At 48.1% G+C, this 25,796-nt stretch overlaps 1 protein-coding gene across 1 annotated transcript in view; it reads right to left on the bottom strand.

Annotated features, from left to right (window-relative positions):
- Nucleotides 1-25,796, bottom strand: part of chd6 (chromodomain helicase DNA binding protein 6) — a 47,966-nt gene that overhangs the window by 10,341 nt on the left and 11,829 nt on the right. Inside the window, 32 exon segments of the mRNA XM_079156639.1 lie at nucleotides 985-1,230; nucleotides 1,316-2,080; nucleotides 2,264-2,361; nucleotides 2,824-3,032; nucleotides 3,171-3,531; nucleotides 3,950-4,007; nucleotides 4,670-4,748; nucleotides 5,042-5,171; nucleotides 5,451-5,554; nucleotides 5,679-5,768; nucleotides 5,862-6,021; nucleotides 6,898-7,016; nucleotides 7,108-7,188; nucleotides 7,342-7,544; nucleotides 7,636-7,746; nucleotides 10,685-10,864; nucleotides 10,950-11,114; nucleotides 11,724-11,919; nucleotides 12,024-12,234; nucleotides 13,037-13,193; nucleotides 13,391-13,489; nucleotides 14,827-14,970; nucleotides 15,278-15,454; nucleotides 16,088-16,331; nucleotides 16,944-17,065; nucleotides 17,913-18,050; nucleotides 18,686-18,772; nucleotides 19,326-19,443; nucleotides 21,228-21,289; nucleotides 21,994-22,059; nucleotides 22,171-22,320; nucleotides 23,612-23,768. Coding sequence (XP_079012765.1) covers nucleotides 985-1,230; nucleotides 1,316-2,080; nucleotides 2,264-2,361; nucleotides 2,824-3,032; nucleotides 3,171-3,531; nucleotides 3,950-4,007; nucleotides 4,670-4,748; nucleotides 5,042-5,171; nucleotides 5,451-5,554; nucleotides 5,679-5,768; nucleotides 5,862-6,021; nucleotides 6,898-7,016; nucleotides 7,108-7,188; nucleotides 7,342-7,544; nucleotides 7,636-7,746; nucleotides 10,685-10,864; nucleotides 10,950-11,114; nucleotides 11,724-11,919; nucleotides 12,024-12,234; nucleotides 13,037-13,193; nucleotides 13,391-13,489; nucleotides 14,827-14,970; nucleotides 15,278-15,454; nucleotides 16,088-16,331; nucleotides 16,944-17,065; nucleotides 17,913-18,050; nucleotides 18,686-18,772; nucleotides 19,326-19,443; nucleotides 21,228-21,289; nucleotides 21,994-22,059; nucleotides 22,171-22,320; nucleotides 23,612-23,768 — 5,287 coding nt within the window.

Here is a 25,796-nt window from a genome sequence, read left to right as displayed (position 1 = left end):
TTGTCCTGTGTTTTTCCTGCGCCGCTGAACAAGTGCCGTAAATGCTGGAAAGAATCGTGAATAACTCCGCTGCTTTAAGGCAAAGGCCCGCGACCCACTGAAAACGGGTCCGCGACGACACACCAGTTGAGAATCTGTTCTACAGGATCGTGACGAGCGGTGAACAGCTGTTTGTGTGGCGTGTCTTCACCTACATTCCCCTGGGTCCTAAGCCCCTCCATGTACAGCTTCGTATCACCCTCTACGTACCAACGTACATTTATAACAAATACCACACATGTTACACGTAGTCAGCGTTGCATATGTGTCAAACTCTATCGGTGCATCTCCGGTCTGTCTATGTTCATCCTGCATCGCTGTTCTGTAATGTAACGTTACTGGAGGACGGAGCCTCTCCAGCTGTTAGCAGACTGTTAGCAGGCGAGTGAGCTGTACCCAGCATGCAGTTCGGCGGTGAAATTTTATAAATGTACAATTATTCGTGTTACAAATTGTTTATGTGTCACAGACTGCTGTGTTGTGGTGTTTTGCTCTGTTAAAGAGCGTTAGTTGTGGGTTGTTGATTGTTATAAAGTTATAAAGTTATGACCATGACTAGGGACCCGTCTCAATACAGATAAGATAACCAGCTCCACTGCTAATGTATTCGGTGGCGAACATCATCTTTAGCAGCCTGATGAAGACTGTCAACAGTGTTCTGGCTCTGCACCGTATGACGGTATGTGGAAATTCATATCGTACAGGAAATAGAAACCGGTACACCGCCCAGCACTACTACAAAGGGTTAATAAACGCTGGTGTTGTTGAGTCACGATGAGAGGTCAGAAGGTCTCTGACCTCTGACCCCCTGTAGTATATTTATATATATATATATTTTATTATAGTAAATGTAGATGTGTAATATATATTATGGAACCTTTGTTCTGTGTGCTGCTCTGAAAACATCTCTTCAGATTCTAAATGATTTATTCTGCAGAAACCGACCTTGAACAGCATGTAGCTCGAGGACAGCGGCTCCACAGGATCTCCTGCAGACGGGTGAGAGGAAGAGGGCGGGAGGCCCAAACACTCCTCCAGAGTTCCTCCTTCCTCCACTCCTCTGTCTCCCCCCTGCGCCTCCTCGTCCTCCTCCTCCAGGAAGCCGGTCTCTAGAGCAGACGGACCCAGGATGGGATCAGACTCATTGAACATGTGGTGAGCTGGACTGGAGTGGTCCCCGTCCCAGGGAGCCTGCAGGGACAGAGGAGACGGGTCAAACATGGACTCTTCATTATGTTACAGACTAAGCGAACGAGGAGAAACCACATCAGAGTACCTGTAGCTGATCCAGCTCCACCGATGGGGCCATCAGCCCGGTTTCCTCTGACGAGCCCTGCTCACCAACGAGAACGTCGCTCCTCAGTTTAGAGTCGAGGTCGGTTCCTCCGACGCCGTACGAGTTGAGCATGCTTTGTCCTCCTGCAGCAGAGTTGAAGGGGAACCCGTTGAGGGTGTCTTTGGAAGCCTTCCCTCCGTGCAGAGCGTCTGCAGACATGGCGTCATGCTGCAGAGAACCGAGCTCCAGACCTTCGTCCAAAGGGGGACAGTCCAGGAAGTCTCCCCGTGAACCAGCCACTAGTCCCAGACTGGGGGAGGCAGAGCTGTGTGCATCCAATGGCAGGGGGTGGAGGTGAGGGTGAGAGGAGGAGGACGAGGGAGAAGGAGCTGGTGGAGGCCCAGGGTGGTGCTGGTGGTGGTGGTGGGAGGACTGGTGGGGATACTCAGGAGGCTGAGGAGAATCATACAGGCAGCAGTGAGGATGAGACGAGGAGGACGAGGACGAGAGGCCGGGATGAGTCACCAGGTGGTGATGATGATGAGGGTGAAGGTGGGAGGGGTGCCCCCTGACGTAGTTCCTGTGAGCCTCCAGGAAGCTCAGCTGGGGGTCGTTCAGAATGTAGAAGTCGGTGCGGCTCAAGCCGTGGCGCGCCGCCCCGATGAGGAGGTCCCGGTCGTGTTTACCGGACTCCCACCAGACCGGCAGGTAGAGGGAGGGCCGGCACAGCTGGAGGCGCGCCGACAGCAACGGGTGACGGAGAACCTGAGGAGGAGAGTGTAGATATAACAACCAGGAGGAGAGAGCCATCTCTAAGCTGTGTGACCTCCAGGCTGCTTCTCTTCATTTCTAGATACATTAAGATGTCTATCTTCTTTTATTAATGACACCAGAGGTCACCAGAGGTCACGCTGACATGAAGCTCCTCATGTGTGGAGATGAACCCACCTGCTCTCTGATCTTCCGGAGCAGCTCGATGCGATATAAAGTCCTGGCTGCTCTCTCTTCAGTCAGAGGCTCCACGAGCAGAGCGGGATCCACCGACCCTGAGGAAGAGGAGGGAGGGTGAGAGGAAGAGGAGGGAGGGTGAGAGGAAGAGGAGGGAGGGTGAGAGGAAGAGGAGGGAGGGTGAGAGGAAGAGGAAGAAGATAAGTCTCTGAGTGTGTTTGTCATCATCCTGTCAGCCAATCAGAACCATATGATGCTGATCATGTGGTTTTAACAGTGAGTATAGTAAATAAACCTGTTTAAAATCATGTATTCATATGTGTTACTTTATGTCCTCACACTCATTAACAGTTGTTTAGAATTTAAAAAGGTTAATATTCATATTTGATTCTGTTTCATAAATGTCAGTGAAGATCAACTGACTCCTCGCACCAGCAGGGGGCAGTAATGTGTCCCAGAGACCAGAGACCAGGTCCTGAGGAGCACAAGGTCTCCAGCTGCCCCCCATGACAACATTGAGTGTAGTTGATGCAGAGCTGGACTCTGGAGGTTCTCAGTACCTTCTTCCTTCCTGGGAGGCAGCTTGCAGGCCGTCCTGCACATGTTGACGAAGGAGTTGAAGTATCTCTCCAGGCTCTCGTCCGTCTTCCTCTCCAGTCGGGCCAGAGCTCTGAACCGGGACCAGTCGAAGGACTTCCTGTCCGAGTCGTACACGACGCCGTACGACGACACGGTGCGGTAGAAATCGGCTTGTTCTCGACGAGTCCACCTGAAACAGGATGTAATGTTAATGAAGTCGCTGGTGTGACTTAAAGCAACTCCTTCAGAATAAAGGACCTCAGAAGACCTCAGAAGTACAGAAGTCTTAAACTCTGTGTGAGCTGGCTCTGATGTGCATCTCTGGTACCTTCTCTGCCACTCCAGGAACAGTGGGTCCGGCTCTGTGGCGACCACGGAGCACCTCCTCAGCTCCTCGCCCAGCTGCCACGCCATCGGCCCGCCGGCGTGGTGACCGTGGGCGGCCCCGCCTCCTCCCATCCCCATGCTGACCAGGCCGTCGTGAAGCAGGAAGTCGTGGCGGAGCGGCGGCTCGCGGCGCAGCGTGAAGCGCTGGTAGGCGGTGATCAGGCGCCGCAAACGAGCCGTCAGGGCCGGGCCGGTGGGCCAGAGGGGGCGGGCCTGAACCACGTGAAGAGAGGCCACGCCCACCGTCGTCGTGGTGACCACAGCTCCATCATGGGCGCATGGGTCACCTGACATCTGAGAGTCTGAGGAGAAAGATCTCATTACTACTTCCTGCTTTGAGTGATGCTGCAGGTAAATAAAATAATCAAACAATGTTTCTCTAAGGAGCATAGACATGCTGGCCTACCAAGTCCTGGTTTAACACTTTAAACCATGGTTTAGACTCAACACAGAAAGGAACTCATTAATCATTTAATAAGGAAATATGTGAACAAGACTTCGATCCTTTAACCATGTGAGGGACCTCTATGTGAGAGGTTTAACTTCCAGACAACAACATCATCATTTAATCACTGCAGACTTAAACAGACCTTTAAATTCTCACTTTAAACTACAAAACTAATGAGCTACAAACTGACAATCAGTCATCAATCAAAGAGGGTTTAGATGTGTAGACTAGCTGGGTTTAGATCTGGGTTTATGAAGACTGGTCTGTCTCACCTGGACCGGTACTGTCGGGTTTGTCTGAGGTGTCCGTACTGGAGCAGGTTTCCTCTCCCTGTTAAACACACAAAGATCATCCAACACATTCAGACACACATCTTCAAATCTGATGAAATATAAACGTCACAATATCAATGAGAATATTTTCTAAATATATAAATCACATCAACAGATTTAACAGACTAAACTGGAAGACGTCTGGTCCACAGAACTTTGTAATAATAAAACATTTAGTGACGCTCTCTCCTTTCCTCCACACACACTGAACATAAGATACATTAGTCTCAAAATGAGAGGAAACTTAAACACCAACTTCATAGATTTAACTCTTTGCGTTCGTTTTAGTTCGTTACTTTTCTTCTACAGAACATTTGTAAAAGTCATGTTTAGATGAATAAAATATGAAACAGGATTGTTGAGGTGGAAGTTCTTCTCAGGCTGGAGAGATTTAAGAGCTTTAATGAAACTGATTGTGTTGCTGTGATGTTTGTAATTCTAACTGTGTGAACATAAAGAAAACAGAAGAAAAGATAAATGAAACCTCATAAAATAATCAATAAAAAGATTCTCACCATCTAACAGTATGTGTTACCTCCAAACATCCAGAGGACGTCCTAAATCTAACAATGTCTCCCTGGAGGACATCCAACCACAGAAAGAGGGACAACAGTACGGCGAGGTGGACAACGTGTCCCACAGAGAATAAAATGTCTTCACCTTGCTGCTCTCGTCTCTGTCCTCTCCTCCTTCAGCTTTGACTTCTGCCTCGTCCTTCACCTCTTCAGCTTTGATCACGCTGACGAAGAAACGACAAAGAAGAAAACAATCTTTAATAACTCGGACACACAGTCCTGTTGAGAGACGTCTTCTCATCGGTAGTCTGTGACCTCACGTTAGACGTCATGATGTTTAGTTCAGTTAGCTGAGCCCTGTAACCTGTCAGTGTTTAAGAAGACTCTTCTCTGACCGGAGGAGAACCTTAGTTCAGGTTCTGAGCAGCTGCAACCCTTCGTTTCCCCTCTAGGTCTCTACAACTCTACGTATCTACGTCTTTATACGCCTGTGTGTGTGTGTGTGTGAATGCTCCACCTGTCAGCCATGTCAGACCCTCTCTCCCCTCCTCCTTGTTCAGCAGTCAGAGCTGTGACGTCTGGCATCCCGACTCTCTCCAGGAAACACAAGTCTGGATCGGCCCGCATGGCGTTGTAGCGCTCGTAGCCTGTAGAGGGACACACACACACACACACACACACACACACACACACACACACACACACACACACACACACACACACACACACACACACACACACACACACACACACACACACACACACACACACACACACACACACACACACACACCTGTGACTCTCCCAACGTTTCAAACACAGCATCTAAAAAATAAACAAAACGCTGACAGGGGCTGAAGTCAATAATCAATAATCTTTGAGGGGGAATCATCAGCTGTCTTCATCCTTTGAGACGTCTTCCTCACCGTGTTTGTGGACTCCTATGAGGAGAGACTTGTCAGCTTCAGCATCCCACCATGAAGCAGGGATCTCAATGTAGTCGATGTCTGGTAGAGACACCTCCAGTTTACTGTCCACACACACACACACACACACACACACACACACACACACACACACACACACAGTTAATACGTCCATCATGAATCAGATGATCAACCATCCAACGAGGTGTCGTCATGAAATGGAGTTACCTGGCAGGTATCCCCTCTAGAGCTTGATTGGCAGCTTCACCCAACACCTCCACCTTCAGGTAGTACAGCATCCTCACCCTCAGCAGCACCCTGAGAACAGAGAGGGAGGGGTTAATCTGTATGGTAATAGATTACTTTGTGTGTGTCTAGACTCATAGCCGGTTCAGTCGGGTGTAGACTGACTTGTTGCAGTGCTGCTTCAGGTGTTTCTTGTAGCTCTCGTCCTGCAGCACCACCTCCGGGTTACAGTGGACCAGCCAGTCTGCTTTCTTCACCTCAGGAACATTCAGCTGGTTCTTCAGCTTCTTCCCCTTCCGACCGCGAGGGACCGGAGCTGATAACCCTGCAGCCCAGAGGGGAGGGAGGGGAACAACCATCGTCACGGCAGGTTAGGTCCCAACGTCATGAACCACGGAGTCATCAAATATCCAACCAAGCTGTAGTGTTAACTACGTTAAAGTGCACGTTAACACGCTACGTTAAAGTGCACGTTAACACGCTACGTTAATGTGCGCGTTAACATGCTACGTTAACATGCTACGTTAAAGTGCACGTTAACACGCTACGTTAAAGTGCGCGTTAACACGCTACGTTAAAGTGCGCGTTAACATGCTACGTTAACATGCTACGTTAAAGTGCGCGCTAACATGCTACGTTAAAGTGACCGTTAACATGCTACGTTAAAGTGCGCGTGAACATGCTACGTTAAAGTGCGCGTTAACATGCTACGTTAAAGTGCGCGCTAACATGCTACGTTAAAGTGACCGTTAACATGCTACGTTAAAGTGCGCGTTAACACGCTACGTTAACATGCTACGTTAAAGTGCGCGTGAACACGCTACGTTAAAGTGCGCGTTAACATGCTACGTTAAAGTGCGCGCTAACATGCTACGTTAAAGTGACCGTTAACATGCTACGTTAAAGTGCGCGTTAACACGCTACGTTAAAGTGCGCGCTAACATGCTACGTTAAAGTGACCGTTAACATGCTACGTTAAAGTGCACGTTAACATGCTACGTTAAAGTGCGCGTTAACATGCTACGTTAACATGCTACGTTAAAGTGCGCGCTAACATGCTACGTTAAAGTGACCGTTAACATGCTACGTTAAAGTGCGCGTGAACATGCTACGTTAACATGCTACGTTAAAGTGCGCGCTAACATGCTACGTTAAAGTGCGCGTTAACATGCTACGTTAAAGTAACGTTGAAAACCCTCACCAGAGTGGTTCAGCAGGTCCTGGTCCTGGCCCTCCTTGGTGGGTGTGATCAGGTCCCAGATGAAGCTCTTGATCTTGTCGTCTCCTTTGTAGTGTCTCAGGCAGTAAACCAGCAGAGCCCTGAATCACAAACCAAATCTGTCCTTCAGACCGGAGACGGACAGCGATGTCTCTCATCGTCTCTGGATCGATAAAAGACTTGTCTTCTTACCTACAGATCACCTCCATGTCTCTCTCTGCCAGGTGCCATTTAAAGCGACCGTGGTTCATGATGTCCGTCCACCGACCCCACCTGGAGACACACAGGAGGACATCAGGAGGACAGGAAGTACAAAAGAAGAAGAAGCTTTAATAAGCTGAAACTTCAGCTTTTACTTTCTTTGCTTGTGTGTGTGTATGTGTCTCTCTGTATGTGTGTGTCTGTCTATGTGTGTGTCTCTGGTACCCAAAGATGAGCAGGTTCTTCTCCACCCTGAAGCACTCTGCTCTGAGGTAACGTCTGCTTCTTTCTCCCAGACGTCGAGTCCGACACGGTCGATCCTCAGAGTCGCTGTCCAGCTCTGAGAACTCCATCAGCTCGTCGTCCTCGAACGAGTTGTAGTGACGAGTCTGCTTCCTCACACGAGGAGTGTCGATCACCAAGGACTCCTGGAGGAGTCGAGGACAGAGGAATACATTACATAGAACATTATGTAATAAATAACATTATATATAATGAAATGTCTTCTTCTCTCTGTACCTTCTCAGACTTGGAGTCGATCTCCACCTCAGCGATCTTGGCCCATTTCTGCCAGAAGTTTGGGTCGTCCAGAGAAATGTCTGTCCTATTTCCAGAGGAGATGAAACTGGCCTGAGGACAGAGGAGAGAGGACAGAGGAGAGAGGACAGAGGAGAGAAGAGAGAGGAGAGAGGACAGAGGACAGAGGAGAGAAGAGAGAGGACAGAGGAGAGAAGAGAGAGGAGAGAGGAGAGAGGGTCACATTCTGCTCTGATGGAGCTCCATCGTTTCACACAAATATGAAGGATTGGAAGGATTCAGAGTCTCTCTGGGACAAATGTAGACAATAGAGTAAACTATCTGTGTAATTTAAAGCCTTCACTAAGAGCAGCGATTCAATGACTTGAGACAGACGTCCTCTAAAGAGAGAGAGACAGACGTCCTCTAAAGAGAGACAGACGTCCTCTAAAGAGAGAGAGACAGACGTCCTCTAAAGAGAGAGAGACAGACGTCCTCTAAAGAGAGACAGACGTCCTCTAAAGAGAGAGAGACAGACGTCCTCTAAAGAGAGACAGACGTCCTCTAAAGAGAGAGAGACAGACGTCCTCTAAAGAGAGAGAGACAGACGTCCTCTAAAGAGAGAGAGACAGACGTCCTCTAAAGAGAGACAGACGTCCTCTAAAGAGAGAGAGACAGACGTCCTCTAAAGAGAGAGAGACAGACGTCCTCTAAAGAGAGAGAGACAGACGTCCTCTAAAGAGAGACAGACGTCCTCTAAAGAGAGAGAGACAGACGTCCTCTAAAGAGAGACAGACGTCCTCTAAAGAGAGAGAGACAGACGTCCTCTAAAGAGAGAGAGACAGACGTCCTCTAAAGAGAGAGAGACAGGCGTCCTCTAAAGAGAGAGAGACAGGCGTCCTCTAAAGAGAGAGAGACAGACGTCCTCTAAAGAGAGACAGGCGTCCTCTAAAGAGAGAGAGACAGACGTCCTCTAAAGAGAGAGAGACAGACGTCCTCTAAAGAGAGAGAGACAGGCGTCCTCTAAAGAGGGAGAGACAGGCGTCCTCTAAAGAGAGAGAGACAGACGTCCTCTAAAGAGAGACAGACGTCCTCTAAAGAGAGAGAGACAGGCGTCCTCTAAAGAGAGAGAGACAGGCGTCCTCTAAAGAGAGAGAGACAGGCGTCCTCTAAAGAGAGAGAGACAGATGTCCTCTAAAGAGAGAGAGACAGGCGTCCTCTAACGAGAGAGAGACAGATGTCCTCTAAAGAGAGAGAGACAGGCGTCCTCTAAAGAGAGAGAGACAGGCGTCCTCTAAAGAGAGAGAGACAGGCGTCCTCTAAAGAGAGAGAGACAGACGTCCTCTAAAGAGAGACAGGCGTCCTCTAAAGAGAGAGAGACAGACGTCCTCTAAAGAGAGAGAGACAGACGTCCTCTAAAGAGAGAGAGACAGACGTCCTCTAAAGAGAGAGAGACAGGCGTCCTCTAAAGAGGGAGAGACAGGCGTCCTCTAAAGAGAGAGAGACAGACGTCCTCTAAAGAGAGACAGACGTCCTCTAAAGAGAGAGAGACAGGCGTCCTCTAAAGAGAGAGAGACAGGCGTCCTCTAAAGAGAGAGAGACAGGCGTCCTCTAAAGAGAGAGAGACAGATGTCCTCTAAAGAGAGAGAGACAGGCGTCCTCTAACGAGAGAGAGACAGATGTCCTCTAAAGAGAGAGAGACAGGCGTCCTCTAAAGAGAGAGAGACAGGCGTCCTCTAAAGAGAGACAGGCGTCCTCTAAAGAGAGAGAGACAGATGTCCTCTAAAGAGAGAGAGACAGGCGTCCTCTAACGAGAGAGAGACAGACGTCCTCTAAAGAGAGAGAGACAGGCGTCCTCTAAAGAGAGAGAGACAGACGTCCTCTAAAGAGAGAGAGACAGACGTCCTCTAACGAGAGAGAGACAGACGTCCTCTAAAGAGAGAGACAGACGTCCTCTAAAGTGAGAGAGACAGACGTCCTCTGCAGAGAGACAGACGTCCTCTAAAGAGAGAGACAGACGTCCTCTAAAGAGAGAGAGACAGACGTCCTCTAAAGAGAGACAGACGTCCTCTAAAGAGAGAGAGACAGACGTCCTCTAAAGAGAGAGAGACAGACGTCCTCTAAAGAGAGAGAGACAGACGTCCTCTAAAGAGAGAGAGACAGGCGTCCTCTAAAGAGAGAGAGACAGATGTCCTCTAAAGAGAGAGAGACAGATGTCCTCTAAAGAGAGAGACAGGCGTCCTCTAACGAGAGAGAGACAGATGTCCTCTAAAGAGAGAGAGACAGGCGTCCTCTAAAGAGAGAGAGACAGGCGTCCTCTAAAGAGAGAGAGACAGACGTCCTCTAAAGAGAGAGAGACAGATGTCCTCTAAAGAGAGAGAGACAGGCGTCCTCTAACGAGAGAGAGACAGATGTCCTCTAAAGAGAGAGAGACAGGCGTCCTCTAAAGAGAGAGAGACAGACGTCCTCTAAAGAGAGAGAGACAGGCGTCCTCTAACGAGAGAGAGACAGATGTCCTCTAAAGAGAGAGAGACAGGCGTCCTCTAAAGAGAGAGAGACAGATGTCCTCTAAAGAGAGAGAGACAGGCGTCCTCTAACGAGAGAGAGACAGATGTCCTCTAAAGAGAGAGAGACAGGCGTCCTCTAAAGAGAGAGAGACAGACGTCCTCTAAAGAGAGAGAGACAGACGTCCTCTAAAGAGAGAGAGACAGACGTCCTCTAAAGAGAGAGAGACAGACGTCCTCTAACGAGAGAGAGACAGACGTCCTCTAAAGAGAGAGAGACAGACGTCCTCTAACGAGAGAGAGACAGACGTCCTCTAAAGAGAGAGACAGACGTCCTCTAAAGAGAGAGAGACAGACGTCCTCTAAAGTGAGAGAGACAGACGTCCTCTGCAGAGAGACAGACGTCCTCTAAAGAGAGAGAGACAGACGTCCTCTAAAGAGAGAGAGACAGACGTCCTCTGCAGAGAGACAGACTGTCCCTCATGTCCTTCATAATTTCATAAGATGGATGTCCAGTATTTGAGACCGTCCCCGTTCAGGACCGGTACCTTGGCGAACGTGGACCCTTTCCCTTCCGTCTCGATGGTGATGGTCTGAGTCCGTCTCTGAAGGATCTGATCGATGTCTTCCTCACAGAACTTGGAGCCCTCGTCCTCCTCGTCCATCAGCGCTCCGTACGCTCCTTTCTTCAACAAGTCCTCCACCTCCAGCTTTGACAGCTGCTGCACCTGAACACAAAAACAGTTTTCATGGTGAAGACAAACAGGTGTCTCTGGGACACAACACTCCGACAGTCTCACGGTCCTGTCTCACCCCGTTCAGGCTTCCCTTGCGGTTGATGTCCTGGAGGACAGCTTTGTCGAGTCCCAGCTTCAGACTGGCTTTGTCAAACATCTCCCTCTCGTAGGAGTTCCTGGTGATCAGTCGATAGACCTTCACCGCTTTGCTCTGACCGATCCGGTGGCAGCGAGCCTGGGCCTGAAGGAGAGCGGTGGAACGTACGGAACCATTAATGTGATGATGCAGACTGATCACAGAATGTCCCATGATGCACTGGGGATTGTGTGACACTCAGGTGAACTATAATATCTGTGAGACTTGAAGAGTAGAAAGAAATCTCTAAAACATCTGGAACAACTGTCAGATTCATCTGAGACGTAACAGTCAATGTTTGATTCTGGACATTTAAATATTACATGAAGGAAAAGTTACGAATATGTTTGAGTTTTCTGTTGATTATGGAAAATGGAATCTGAAAATGAAGTTGTTAATATTTCATCTGTGGTTAATATGGAAGCAAAAGCTCATAGATGATCATATTATGATGAGAATAACTGCATTTAACTGTTTATTTAAAAAAGAATAAACAAACAAAACATTTTCTATAAAATAAATAATAATAATGATCTGCAGAACATCTTAACTTGACCCTTACTGATTTCCCTTGAAATATATATAAATTAAATATAATGTATTCATGATTTAACATATCAAGAACTTTAATCACAGTGAGGGTAAGAAGTACTGGGCTGTATATTACAACATATAACACAATATCCTTCATATTAAAGTGACCTCGTCTCTCACCTGCAGGTCGTTCTGAGGGTTCCAGTCCGAGTCAAAGATGATGCAGGTGTCTGCGGCCGTGAGGTTGATTCCCAGCCCTCCGGCTCGGGTGCACAGCAGGAAGACGAAGCGGTCCGAGTCCGGCTTGCAGAACCTGTCGATGGCGGCCTGTCGCAGGTTTCCTCTCACGCGGCCGTCGATTCGTTCGTACGTGTATCTGCAGAACAAACACGCTGATTATGAACTTAAATAAAATGTATGTTGAGTTTCTCTCCTTCCTCACAGATGTTTCCTGGAGCTTCACCCCTCTCCTCTCCTCACCGTCTCTGTATGAGGTAGTCCTCCATGATGTCCAGACACCGGACCATCTGGGAGAACACCAGCACTTTGTGACCCCCCGACAGCAGCTTGGGCAGCAGCTTGTCGATCAGCACCAGCTTACCGGCCGCCTGGATCATGGCCTGCAGCTGGAAGTCCAGCGCGTCAGGGCTGTGATACTTCCTGAAGCTCTCCAGGATCTTCTCCTCGGCTCCTGAGAGGACAAGGACACAAGAGGTAAGAGATGAGAGGTAGAAGACCAAAGGTAGGAGACCAGAGGTAGTGAGACGGGAGGTGAGAGACGTGGAGATGTAGGAGACGAGAGGTGAGAGACGTAGAGATGTAGGAGACGAGAGGTGAGAGACGGGAGGTAAGAGACGTAGAGATGTAGGAGACGAGAGGTGAGAGACGTAGAGATGTAGGAGACGAGAGGTGAGAGACGAGAGGTAAGAGACGTAGAGATGTAGGAGACGAGAGGTGAGAGACGTAGAGATGTAGGAGACGGGAGGTGAGAGACGTAGAGATGTAGGAGACGAGAGGTAAGAGACGGGAGGTAAGAGACGGGAGGTGAGAGACAGGAGGTGAGAGACGGGAGGTAAGAGACGTGGAGATGTAGGAGACGAGAGGTAAGAGACGTAGAGATGTAGGAGACGGGAGGTGAGAGACGTAGAGATGTAGGAGACGAGAGGTAAGAGACGTAGAGATGTAGGAGACGAGAGGTAAGAGACGTAGAGATGTAGGAGACGGGAGGTGAGAGACGTAGAGATGTAGGAGACGGGAGGTGAGAGACGTAGAGATGTAGGAGACGAGAGGTGAGAGACGTAGAGATGTAGGAGACGGGAGGTGAGAGACGTAGAGATGTAGGAGACGAGAGGTGAGAGACGTAGAGATGTAGGAGACGAGAGGTGAGAGACGTAGAGATGTAGGAGACGAGAGGTGAGAGACGTGGAGATGTAGGAGACGGGAGGTGAGAGACGGGTACGGGTGGGTGTGTGTGTGTGTGTGTGTGTCCTCACCTGTGATGAGGTACGGGTGGTTGCAGCACTTGCGGAGCTCCATCATGGTGTTGATGAGGTTGGGCATGTTGTGCTGGTTGGCTCCTCTGGACAGGAAGGAGAAGTTCTTCTCTAAGATGGCTCGATAGTACTTCTTCTGGATGTTAGTCAGCTCCACCTGCAGGATCACCACCAGGATGAAGAGGTTTAGAACTTGTTTTTCTATAATCCACTATAACTAAAGATCATACTGGAACCATCACACAAACACCTCCAGCTCTTCTTGCTCAGAGCGATGAGTTGTGATTTAAAACGTGTTAATAAGAAGAATAAATAAACGACTGGGAGGACAGAGAACCTGTGTGGTGGTCTCACCTCGATGATGGTCTCCTCTTTAGGGGCCAGGTTCTTCTCTACGTCGTCCTTCAGTCTTCTCAGCATCATGGGCTTCAGAATGGCCTGAAGCTTCTTCACCTGGAGCAGAGAACACAGGAGGAGGGATATACATGAGACTTGCAGATTGTCTTCTTGTCCTTCTCTCTGTGTCCATACTAAGAGTTTTATAAATCAGGAGATGAGACACAGAGGGTCTTTCTCAATACGCGTACTTCTCTGAACTCGTGGACTCGTGAAACGTCATCAGCCTCAGCCCAAGTACTGTTCCAATTCAAAGTTCACATCGATCCAAGCACGTTCCAAATGCCCGGATGTGGCTCCGCCCATTTTACCGGGGATGCATCGGAGGTGACTTGTGTGTACTCGGGGCAGCCAAATATCCCAGAATGCATTCTGCCCCAGCAACAGGTAACAACGGTGGAGGAGAAATCACACAACTGGAAGTTGAAACTTTCTAAATACTACTGTTGTTAAGTCACAGAAAGTAATTTTAGGATGTTTTTAGTCGAGAAGTTAGTTGTTCAAGCACCAAATCTGTGGTCGGTTTGTCAAGATTCAGCCGATTAAAAAATCTGCTCCGACGATTTCAGAGATGTGAGGTGTTGCTAGAGGGACCGGCAGTAAACCAGCACCGGGGGCTCAGCGGGGGGCTCAGCGCTCATGTTACCCGCCTAGAACTGCCTGATCTCGGGGAGCCTTTTTGAAACTTGCCGCTGGTATTAACGTCTCTGTAGCGTTTTCCTCGTCGGCAAAGAGTCCAGCAATCCAGATCTGATCCACATATATATATATATATTATATATATATATATATATATATATATATATATATATATATATATATGTATATATATATATACACATACAATTACAATTATCTATACATATATATATATATACAATTACATATATATATATACAAATACAATTATATATATATATATATATATATATATATATATATATATATATATATATATATATATATATATATATGTATATAAAATGTTATGTATAAATACATATAATTCTATGTATGTATATATAGATGTATATAATATAATACACTTATATAATAATATATCATTTTTCATTTTAAATGAAAACGAAAAAAGCAGGGTTGTCATATTTAGTTCGATTATAAAAATACTTTACAGTAAAAAAACGGATTAAACTCATTAGCAAGACCAGCTGAGGCGGTGATGTCATCAAGTAAGCTGCTGTTCCAATTGTCCGTACTGTGTTCTCTGGACTTGGAGTCCAGACTTGAAGTCCAGACTCCAGAAGTTCACGAGTCCGTATTTGTGAACTTGGGTATTGAGAAAGGCCCAGAGACTCAGAGCTGCTGAAACATTTCCTACAAACTCTACTTCCTGTCGCTGTGATGAGCTCCGTGTATCTACGATGAAAACTCACCTGCTCGTCTGTCTTCAGGTCTCCGAACTCTTCCAGGAAAGTGCTTTCTGAAGGAAACTGCAGCGGCTCCAGGAAGTTCAGCAGGCTGAACAACTCCTCCACTGAGTTTTGCAGAGGGGTTCCTGTCAACAGAACCTTGTCTTCCTGTTAGGAGACAAGAGACTTCTTTAGAACCTGCTGCTCTAGATGAACCGAGAACCATTACAACAAGCAAACCAGACGACATACAAACACACAGACCAATGAGTGGAGACACTTGAAGGACTTAGATATCAACAGGTTTCTGGCTATGAACAAATATCTTTTAGAGAAGGTGTTTGAAGGAATGCAAGAGTCCAACAAGTCATCCACCTCTGGAACATGTTGAGAAAAGCATGTTAATGTTCCACTTTGACTTATTTAGACGTGATCAACCATGTGTTAGGACCCTCCCACTCAAACCCAGACTGACCAGGTTCATGAGTTTCAGCCCCTCCAGCAGTTTGCAGTTCCTGTTTTTCAGGCGGTGAGCTTCGTCGATCACCACGCAGCGCCAGTGGAGCTTCCTCAAGTCGGGACAGTCGGCCATGATCATCTCGAAGGTGGTGATCAGCCCGTGGAACTTCAGCACACCGGGTATGGTGTTCCCCTGAGTTGAAAGGTTCATAAAGGGATGAAGAGTGGACCGCCCTACTTTATCAACAAAAACCTCGCCCCTACTCTAAAACCTCGTCCCTACTCTAAAACCTCGTCCCTACTCTATAACCTGGTCCCTACTCTAGAACTTCGTCCCTACTTTATCTACTAAAACCTCGTCCCTACTCTATAACCTGGTCCCTACTCTATAACCTCGTCCCTACTCTAGAACCTCGTCCCTACTCTAAAACCTCGTCCCTACTCTATAACCTCGTCCCTACTCTAGAACCTCGTCCCTACTCTAGAACCTCGTCCCTACTCTAAAACCTCGTCCCTACTCTATAACCTGGTCCCTACTCTAAAACCTCGTCCCTACTCTATAACCTCGTCCCTACTCTATCTACTAAAACCTCGTCCCTACTTTATAAACGAAAACCTTGTCCCTACTCTAGAACCTCGTCCCTACTTTATCTACTAAAACTTCATCCCTACTTTATAAACGAAAACCTTGTCCCTACTTTATCTACTAAAACCTCGTCCCTACTCTAGAACCTCGTCCCTACTTGATAAACGAAAACCTTGTCCCTACTTTATCTACTAAAACCTTGTCCCTACTCTAGAACCTGGTCTCTGTGTAGAACGTTACCTGCGGGTCTCTGTAGAACATCTCGTACTGCAGGATCATCTGACGGCTGATCTGAGAGCCGTGGTACACGATGACGTTCATGTGCGTCCACGTTCTAAACTCCCTCTCCCAGTTGGTGATGGTGGACAGAGGAGCGATGATGAGGAAGGGCCCGCGGATCCCCATGCTGAAGATCTCGTAAAGGAACGTGATGGACTGGATGGTCTTTCCCAAACCCATCTCATCTGCCAGGATGCAGTTTTTTCTAGAAGAGAGACGGAGACAGTGAGAGAGGACACAGAGGACAGAGAGGACACAAATAACACAGAGGACAGGGAGCATAGAGAGGACAGAGAGGACAGAGGACACAGAGGACAGGGAGGACACAGAGAGGACAGAGGACACAGAGGACAGGGAGGACACAGAGAGGACAGAGAGGACAGAGGACACAGAGGACAGGGAGGACACAGAGAGGACAGAGGACACAGAGGACAGGGAGGACACAGAGAGGACAGAGAGGACAGAGGACACAGAGGACAGAGAGGACACAAATAACACAGAGGACATGGAGCATAGAGAGGACAGAGAGGACACAAATAACACAGAGGACAGGGAGCATAGAGAGGACAGAGGACACAGAGGACAGAGAGGACACAGAGAGGACAGAGGACAGGGAGCACAGAGAGGACAGAGGACAGAGAGGATAGAGAGGACAGAGGACAGGGAGGACAGAGAGGACAGGGAGGACACAGAGGACAGGGAGGACAGAGAGGACAGAGGACAGGGAGGATAGAGAGGACACAGAGGACAGGGAGGACACAGAGGACAGGGAGGACACAGGACAGAGAGTGTGTGTGTGTGTGTGGGCAGTGCTCACCTGTTGTACCAGTTGAACAGTAACCAGTTCATTCCCTCTAACTGGTATTCTCTGAGCTGGTTTCCATTCCTGTAACCTCTGCAGCGGTCCAGCTTCTGCCATTTCTCTGGAGGAGGACGCTCCTGCAACATGAACACAACAAACACCGTTTATCAGATATGATGGAAAAGATCCAACAAGAGAACGAGCAGAATGTCAGACGTTAGAACTACTTGGTTCTTTTGGTTCCAGCACAAAAGGAGATAAACTAGCACACACCTAAAGAGGTCTTTGACTCTGAAAACCTGAGTTTCACCTCCAACACCAAACAGAAAACCAGCAGAAAGAGAACCTCACCGTTCTGATGACGTTTAAACTCATAAGAACAAAGTAAAATCACGACCAAGATGGAGACTCTGAGGGATGCAGAAAGAACAGGTTGTCATTGTTCCCTTTTTCTTTGATCTTAACTCTAGATGTTCTGCTCACTATTTATCTAATATTTATGTGTTTATCGCCGCCCACATCTCCAGATCTTTGCAGCAGTTCAATCAGGTCACTTGATGTGTTTTTAGCAGCTGGTTCTCCAGCTGGAAAAGCAACACATTCACAACTTTGTGGGCATTATTAAGATGTCATAAAACAGCATATTTCCTTTAATCTACGTGATGCTGCAGCTTCTGTGTTGACTGACGCAGACGAGTGAGTCTCTGCAGACGAGTTAGAACAAAACAAACATCAGCTGACGGAGCGAATGAGGGGGAGAGTCATATCTGAGCTCTGCTGCTGTTACAATGCATTGGTAAATAAATACTTCCCCTCTCACTTTATAGATATGGTGTGTGAATAGTAATCACAACTGTGTCCATATACTTCTACTGTACTACTTATAAAACCATTTATAAAGTGCCATATATGTGGTAGTCTGAGATCATCGTGTTGTGTGTTCAGGTTCTCCTTCTTCTCCTCTGGACTCATGTTTCTACTCACCATGTGTCTGAGGTCTGGTGGCAGTTTCTGGATCTCCTCAAACTCTTTGATCTTCTCTGGGTCCAGGTCCTCCTGCAGCTCCCAGGTCGCCTCCTCGTATGAGAGACTGGACCACTTCACCAGGTAGTGGGTGACCTCCTACAACACACGGTGTTACCTGGTGTTAGCTTTTGTTACATGGCGTTACACGGCGTTACACGGTGTAACTTTACGTAACCTGTTGTTACCCGGCGTTACCTGGCGTTAGCTGTTGTTACCTGACGTTAGCCGGCTATAGCTGCCGTTACCTGACGTTAGCCGGCTATAGCTGCCATTACCTGACGTTAGCCGGCGTTAGCTGCCGTTACCTGACGTTAGCCGGCGTTAGCTGCCGTTACCTGACGTTAGCCGGCGTTAGCTGCCGTTACCTGACGTTAGCCGGCTATAGCTGCCGTTACCTGACGTTAGCCGGCGTTAGCTGCCGTTACCTGACGTTAGCCGGCTATAGCTGCCATTACCTGACGTTAGCCGGCGTTAGCTGCCGTTACCTGACGTTAGCCGGCTATAGCTGCCATTACCTGACGTTAGCCGGCGTTAGCTGCCGTTACCTGACGTTAGCCGGCTATAGCTGCCATTACCTGACGTTAGCCGGCGTTAGCTGCCGTTACCTGACGTTAGCCGGCTATAGCTGCCGTTACCTGACGTTAGCCGGCGTTAGCTGCCGTTACCTGACGTTAGCCGGCGTTACCTGCCGTTAGCTGGCATTATCACTGCTGTGTTCATGTGCTACCTACCTCTCCAGTCTCAGTGTCCGTGGTGACAGCCACCTCCAGGACTCTGTCCACCTCCACATAGTCCGGGTTAAACATGTCCTCATCGGCCTGGAAGACGGGACGGAGAGACAACAAAACGTTGTTGATTCATTTTGATAGAATGTAAAATAAGCTAAAAACCAGCAGTGACTATTATTCTTATTAAATGTTTTTCTTTTCATAATTGAACAGCAGTGTTTAGTTATGTTTCTCCTCATCGTTATTGAACCACTGTTCCATGCTGTGTGTCTGACTTCTATCAGTGCAGACAGCTGAGCTTTAAAGGGTCTCACAGTAACCCAAACAGACTCTTCTGTTTTGAGAGGTAGAATCACTGTTCATGTGAAGAGAGATAGAAAACACTCGCAACACAACTGGTATTAATACTTGTAGGTGTCCTACAGACTTCAACACACCACTACTGTCTTTCACATTGTGAAACGCTTTGACAGAGACTGACACCAGGAGGGCGAGGCTTCTGTGTTGTGGTGGTGACAGCAGGCTGGAGTTGACCTGTTGTTCCTTTAAAGACTTTCAACACGTTGCAGCAGCTCTGACTGACTGTGAGTCCTTCATTAACACCTGATCACGTTCTGCTAACAGGAAGGAGGAGAAGGCTCACCTCGGTGAACAGGTGCTTCATCTGGGCCTGTTTGGTCCTGAAGCGTTTGATCTTCTGTTGGATTCTGGGATCTTTCTCCAGCTCCTCCAGAGTGGCCCACTTACAGTGAAGGTAGGAACTGAAACAGACAGCAGTAGAGTTAGTTTGGTGGAACATGTGTGATTAGTTCCTAATAACTAGTAACTTCTACCACTCTCTTCTTCACTAATAGGTCCACGTGGATAAATATCCTGGTTCCTCTGTTCAGACCAGGTTCTGCAGAGTTAACAACCAGGAGCTCATGACTAGCATTCAGCAACAACGTGAAAACACAAAGCAGCAGAAGCAAAGCAGGCTTCAACAGATGTGCTGTGGATCTTCTCATTGCAGCACACACACGTTCCTACAGAACAGGAAGCATGAAGCACGAGGACGTTCTCTCATGTTCTCACATGTCCTCACATGTCCTCACATGTCCTCACATGTTCTCACATGTCCTCACATGTTCTCACATGTTCTCACATGTTCTCACATGTCCTCACATGTCCTCACATGTTCTCACATGTCCTCACATGTTCTCACATGTCCTCACATGTTCTCACATGTCCTCACATGTTCTCACATGTCCTCACATGTTCTCACATGTCCTCACATGTCCTCACATGTCCTCACATGTCCTCACATGTCCTCACATGTCCTCACATGTTCTCACATGTTCTCACATGTCCTCACATGTCCTCACATGTTCTCACATGTTCTCACATGTCCTCACATGTCCTCACATGTCCTCACATGTTCTCACATGTCCTCACATGTTCTCACATGTCCTCACATGTCCTCACATGTCCTCACATGTTCTCTCATGTTCTCACATGTTCTCACATGTCCTCACATGTTCTCACATGTCCTCACATGTTCTCACATGTTCTCACATGTCCTCACATGTTCTCACATGTCCTCACATGTCCTCACATGTTCTCACATGTCCTCACATGTCCTCACATGTCCTCACATGTCCTCACATGTTCTCACATGTCCTCACATGTTCTCACATGTCCTCACATGTCCTCACATGTTCTCACATGTCCTCACATGTCCTCACATGTTCTCACATGTCCTCACATGTCCTCACATGTTCTCACATGTTCTCACATGTTCTCACATGTCCTCACATGTCCTCACATGTTCTCACATGTCCTCACATGTCCTCACATGTCCTCACATGTTCTCACATGTCCTCACATGTTCTCACATGTCCTCACATGTCCTCACATGTCCTCACATGTCCTCACATGTTCTCTCATGTTCTCACATGTTCTCTCATGTTCTCACATGTTCTCACATGTCCTCACATGTTCTCTCATGTTCTCTCATGTTCTCACATGTTCTCACATGTTCTCTCATGTCCTCACATGTTCTCACATGTTCTCACATGTCCTCACATGTTCTCTCATGTTCTCTCATGTTCTCACATGTTCTCACATGTTCTCTCATGTCCTCACATGTTCTCTCATGTTCTCACCGATTGTTAGTCGATGGGAAACAAAGCTGTTGTTGCTATGAGACCACAGAGGTTTACAGTCCAGAGACCAGCAGCCAGCAGAACCACAGAGTCCACCTGCTGGTAGATCTACAGGACCGGGTCAGGAGAGTCCTGGGTCACGTGAAGGTGTTTCAGGTGTTGAACCAGGTGTTAGCTTCACCTTCACGTGTAATAAAATCACCCCGTTTGATCACACAGTCAGCCGCACAGGACGACCTCAGCCTTGCTCAAGGGCACCAGGACAGAGACCCACAGCTGGTCCACAGACCACCTGCTGTGAGTCCTTTAACCGGACCACTAAACCTGGTCTGAGCAGAACACAGGAGAGACTAACTGAGCCTTCAACACTGAACTCATAACAACATTCTGATGAAACTCACAAGTTTCTGTACTTGACATAAAACTCCTCGGCCTCCTCTGATTGGTCCTCTGATGATGAAGTCTAGTGAGGAAGAGGAGGAGAAATAACAATAATATATCATATGAAATAATAATGAACAATCAACACGTGAAGAGTGTGTGTGTGTGTGTGTCTCTGTGTGTGTGTGTCTCTGTGTGTGTGTGTGTCAGTGTGAGTCTCAGTGTGTCTGTGTGTGTCTCTGTGTGTCTCAGTGTGAGTCTCAGTGTGAGTCTCTGTGTGTGTCTCTGTGTGTGTCTCTGTGTGTGTGTGTCTCTGTCTCTGTGTGTGTCTCTGAGTGTATGTGTGTGTTTCGCTGTGTGTGTCTCAGTGTGTGTCTCTGTGTGTGTCTCTGTGTGTGTCTCTGTGTGTGTGTGTCTCTGTCTCTGTGTGTGTCTCTGAGTGTATGTGTGTGTTTCGCTGTGTGTGTCTCAGTGTGTGTCTCAGTGTGTGTCTCTGTGTGTCTCTGTGTGTGTGTGTCTCTGTCTCTGTGTGTGTCTCTGAGTGTATGTGTGTGTTTCTCTGTGTGTGTGTGTGTCTCTGTGTGTGTCTCAGTGTGTGTCTGTGTGTGTGTGTGTGTGTGTGTCTCAGTGTGAGTCTCTGTGTGTCTCTGTGTGTGTCTCAGTGTGTGTGTGTGTCTCTGTGTGTGTCTCAGTGTGTGTCTGTGTGTGTCTCAGTGTGTGTCTGTGTGTGTCTCTGTGTGTGTCTCAGTGTGAGTCTCTGTGTGTGTGTGTGTGTGTGTGTCTCACCTCTTTCTTCACTGGTCTGACAGACAGAATCTTCTCGATGATGTTGGCTTCATCTTCAGGAGGTTCCTGAGGAAGAAGAAGACAGAAGAGATCAGCGTGTGTCATCATCATCATCATCATCATCATCGTCGCTGAGCTACAGAGAGTAAAGGAGGAAGCAGCAGTAGTCTTCCTCACCTCGGTCTGCCAGGCCAGAGCTGTAGCGTTCAGAGCTGAGATACGACCGGCTCCTAGAACAGCTATCGTCTCTCCATCATCATCCACCACCTTAAAGTCCAGGTCCTCGTTATACTTCCTCCTCTTCACCTGGCGGCCTGAACGACGCTTCTACAGGAGCAAGAAGAAGAAGAAGAGAGGACATGAGAGGACATGAGAGGAGGACATGAGGACATGACATGAGAGAAGGACATTAGGGGAGGACATGAGACATGAGAGGACATGAGAGAAGGACATTAGGGGAGGACATGAGACATGAGAGGACATGAGAGAAGGACATTAGGGGAGGACATGAGAGGACATGAGAGAAGGACAGAGGACATGAGACATGAGAGGAGGGCATGAGAGGACATATGAGGGGAGGACATGAGACAAGGGGAGGACATGAGAAGAGGACATGAGGGGAGGACAAGAGAAGAGGACATGAGAGGACATGAGGGGAGGACATGAGAGAAGGACATGAGAAGAGGACATGAGGGGAGGACAAGAGAGAAGGACATTAGGGGAGGACATGAGAGGAGGACATGAGGACATGAGAGGAGGGCATGAGGACATGAGAGGAGGGCATGAGGACATGAGAGGAGGACATGAGGACATGAGAGGAGGACATGAGGACATGAGAGGAGGACATGAGGACATGAGAGGAGGGCATGAGGACATGAGAGGAGGACATGAGGACATGAGAGGAGGGCATTAGGGGAGGACATGAGAGGACATGAGAGAAGGACAGAGGACATGAGACATGAGAGGAGGGCATGAGAGGACATATGAGGGGAGGACATGAGAGGACATGACAAGAGGGGAGGACATGAGACAAGGGGAGGACATGAGAAGAGGACATGAGGGGAGGACAAGAGAAGAGGACATGAGAGGAGGACATGAGGGGAGGACATGAGAGAAGGACATGAGAAGAGGACATGAGGGGAGGACAAGAGAGAAGGACATTAGGGGAGGACATGAGAGGAGGGCATGAGGACATGAGAGGAGGGCATGAGGACATGAGAGGAGGGCATGAGGACATGAGAGGAGGACATGAGGACATGAGAGGAGGATATGAGGACATGAGAGGAGGACATAGGACATGAGAGGACATAAGAAGAGAAAGAAAGGAAAGAAAAAGATAAATACAAAGACATGAAAACCAGACAAATGTTTTGTTAATAAATGATCAGATCGATGTAAACTGAACATAACGTCCATTATTGTTTGTTGTAATAATTGTTCGAATGTGTATTAGTAATGAAACTAAATGTGGTTCACTGATATCTTCATCTTCCTGTGTCAGAGAAGATGCTGCTGCTGCTTCAGTTATCATGTAAAAGTCTCCTTTAACTAACCCTGTGTGTACATCATCATTTACATAAATATAAATATATTATAGATATACATGTCCATGACTCACCGTGATGTCCAGGACGTCCTGGCTGTCCTCCCCCCCCATGGTGAGGGCTGAGGTTGAGGTAGTGTCATCGCTGTCCCCCCCCCCCTCCTGGACAGCCTGCTCCTGGTTTCTCCTCTTCCCTTTCTTCTTCTTCTCCAGCGGCGCTGCTCCAGGATCTCTGAGAGGAGGAGAACAATGAGGAGGAACCATCAGGTTTATAGAGGGTGAGTCCTCTCCTCACTGTGGTTTGATGGACAGAGGACCAGCAGACACCTCATGTCTGAGCCTCTTTAGATGAATGTGAGGTCTCAGTCATTGACAGATTTAAATGAACAGGAAGCTCCATTCAGTGATGAAGAGGAGGAAGAGGAGAACCACTTCACTGAACATGTGACCCGTGTTTGACTCGTTCATGATGTCACTGATATAAAGAAAAGACTAAATAAAACCGTTCACCCTCCGAACCACAAAACCACCGTCAGGTTGAAAAAAGTTCAGCTTTTCTTTAAACAATCTCCAAAAACGACTTTGTTTATCGAAGAAGAAGCTAAAAGAATAATATAAACGGATATCTCATCAAAAACATTTTATTCTACATGTTCTCATTATGTGTTCATTCAACTAGTATATCTGTTTGTCATTTGCTTTCACTGCCAACGATGCTGTACAACCCGTGTGCTTGATATGTGCAACACATGTAATGTTGAAAGTTCCAGAACAAGAACACAGCTTCAGCTGTAAAGCAGCGACGAAGAGCGATTCCTCAACGAGTGGAGGAGGGGAGGAGAGGAGAGAAGAGGCTGAAGGAGAGGAGAGAAGAGGAGAGAAGCGGAGAGGAGAGACTGAAGGAGGAGAGGCTGAAGGAGAGGCTGAAGGAGAGGAGAGGAGAGGCTGAAGGAGAGGAGAGGAGAGGTTGAAGGAGAGGAGAGGAGAGAAGCAGAGAGGAGAGGAGAGACTGAAGGAGGAGAGGCTGAAGGAGAGGAGAGAAGCGGAGAGGAGAGGTTGAAGGAGGAGAGGCTGAAGGAGAGGCTGAAGGAGAGGAGAGAAGAGGAGAGAAGCGGAGAGGAGAGAAGAGGAGAGAAGCGGAGAGGAGAGACTGAAGGAGGAGAGGCTGAAGGAGAGGAGAGAAGCGGAGAGGAGAGGAGAGACTGAAGGAGAGGAGAGAAGCGGAGAGGAGAGACTGAAGGAGGTGAGGCTGAAGGAGAGGAGAGGAGAGGCTGAAGGAGGAGAGGAGAGGAGAGGCTGAAGGAGAGGAGAGAAGCGGAGAGGAGAGGCTGAAGGAGGAGAGGCTGAAGGAGAGGCTGAAGGAGAGGAGAGGAGAGGCTGAAGGAGGAGAGGAGAGGAGAGGAGAGACTGAAGGAGGAGAGGCTGAAGGAGGAGAGGAGAGGAGAGGCTGAAGGAGAGGAGAGAAGCGGAGAGGAGAGGTTGAAGGAGGAGAGGCTGAAGGAGAGGCTGAAGGAGAGGAGAGGAGAGGCTGAAGGAGGAGAGGAGAGGAGAGGAGAGACTGAAGGAGGAGAGGCTGAAGGAGAGGCTGAAGGAGAGGCGAGGAGAGGCTGAAGGAGGAGAGGAGAGGAGAGGAGAGGCTGAAGGAGAGGAGAGAAGCGGAGAGGAGAGGCTGAAGGAGGAGAGGAGAGGAGAGGCTGAAGGAGGAGAGGAGAGGCTGAAGGAGGAGAGGAGAGGAGAGACTGAAGGAGGAGAGGCTGAAGGAGAGGCTGAAGGAGAGGAGAGGAGAGGCTGAAGGAGGAGAGGAGAGACTGAAGGAGGAGAGGCTGAAGGAGAGGCTGAAGGAGAGGAGAGGCTGAAGGAGGAGAGGAGAGGCTGAAGGAGAGAAGCGGAGAGGCTGAAGGAGGAGAGGAGAGGCTGAAGGAGAGAAGCGGAGAGGCTGAAGGAGGAGAGGAGAGACTGAAGGAGGAGAGGCTGAAGGAGAGGCTGAAGGAGAGGAGAGGAGAGGCTGAAGGAGGAGAGAAGCGGAGAGGCTGAAACATGTGAATAGTTTAATGTATAAAACATGCAGAGCCTCAGTTTATCTCTAACATTAGTAACACATAGAAATGTTGGATATAATGATTTCAGTGTTTTACAAGTTTTGTAAAACACGTTTTTAAAGAAATTCATCTTGTGTTTGTTTTCTTTATTCATGACTGATGTCATCATAACCGTGTTCTAGTTCTCTCTACTTCTACTCATGACGGTTCATAGAGGAGCA

This window comes from Pholis gunnellus, assembly GCF_910591455.1.
Source record: "Pholis gunnellus genome assembly, chromosome: 3".
Lineage (NCBI taxonomy): Eukaryota > Metazoa > Chordata > Actinopteri > Perciformes > Pholidae > Pholis > Pholis gunnellus.
The sequence above is the reverse complement of the archived record's forward strand: the minus strand, read 5'-3'. Positions and strand labels throughout refer to the sequence as shown.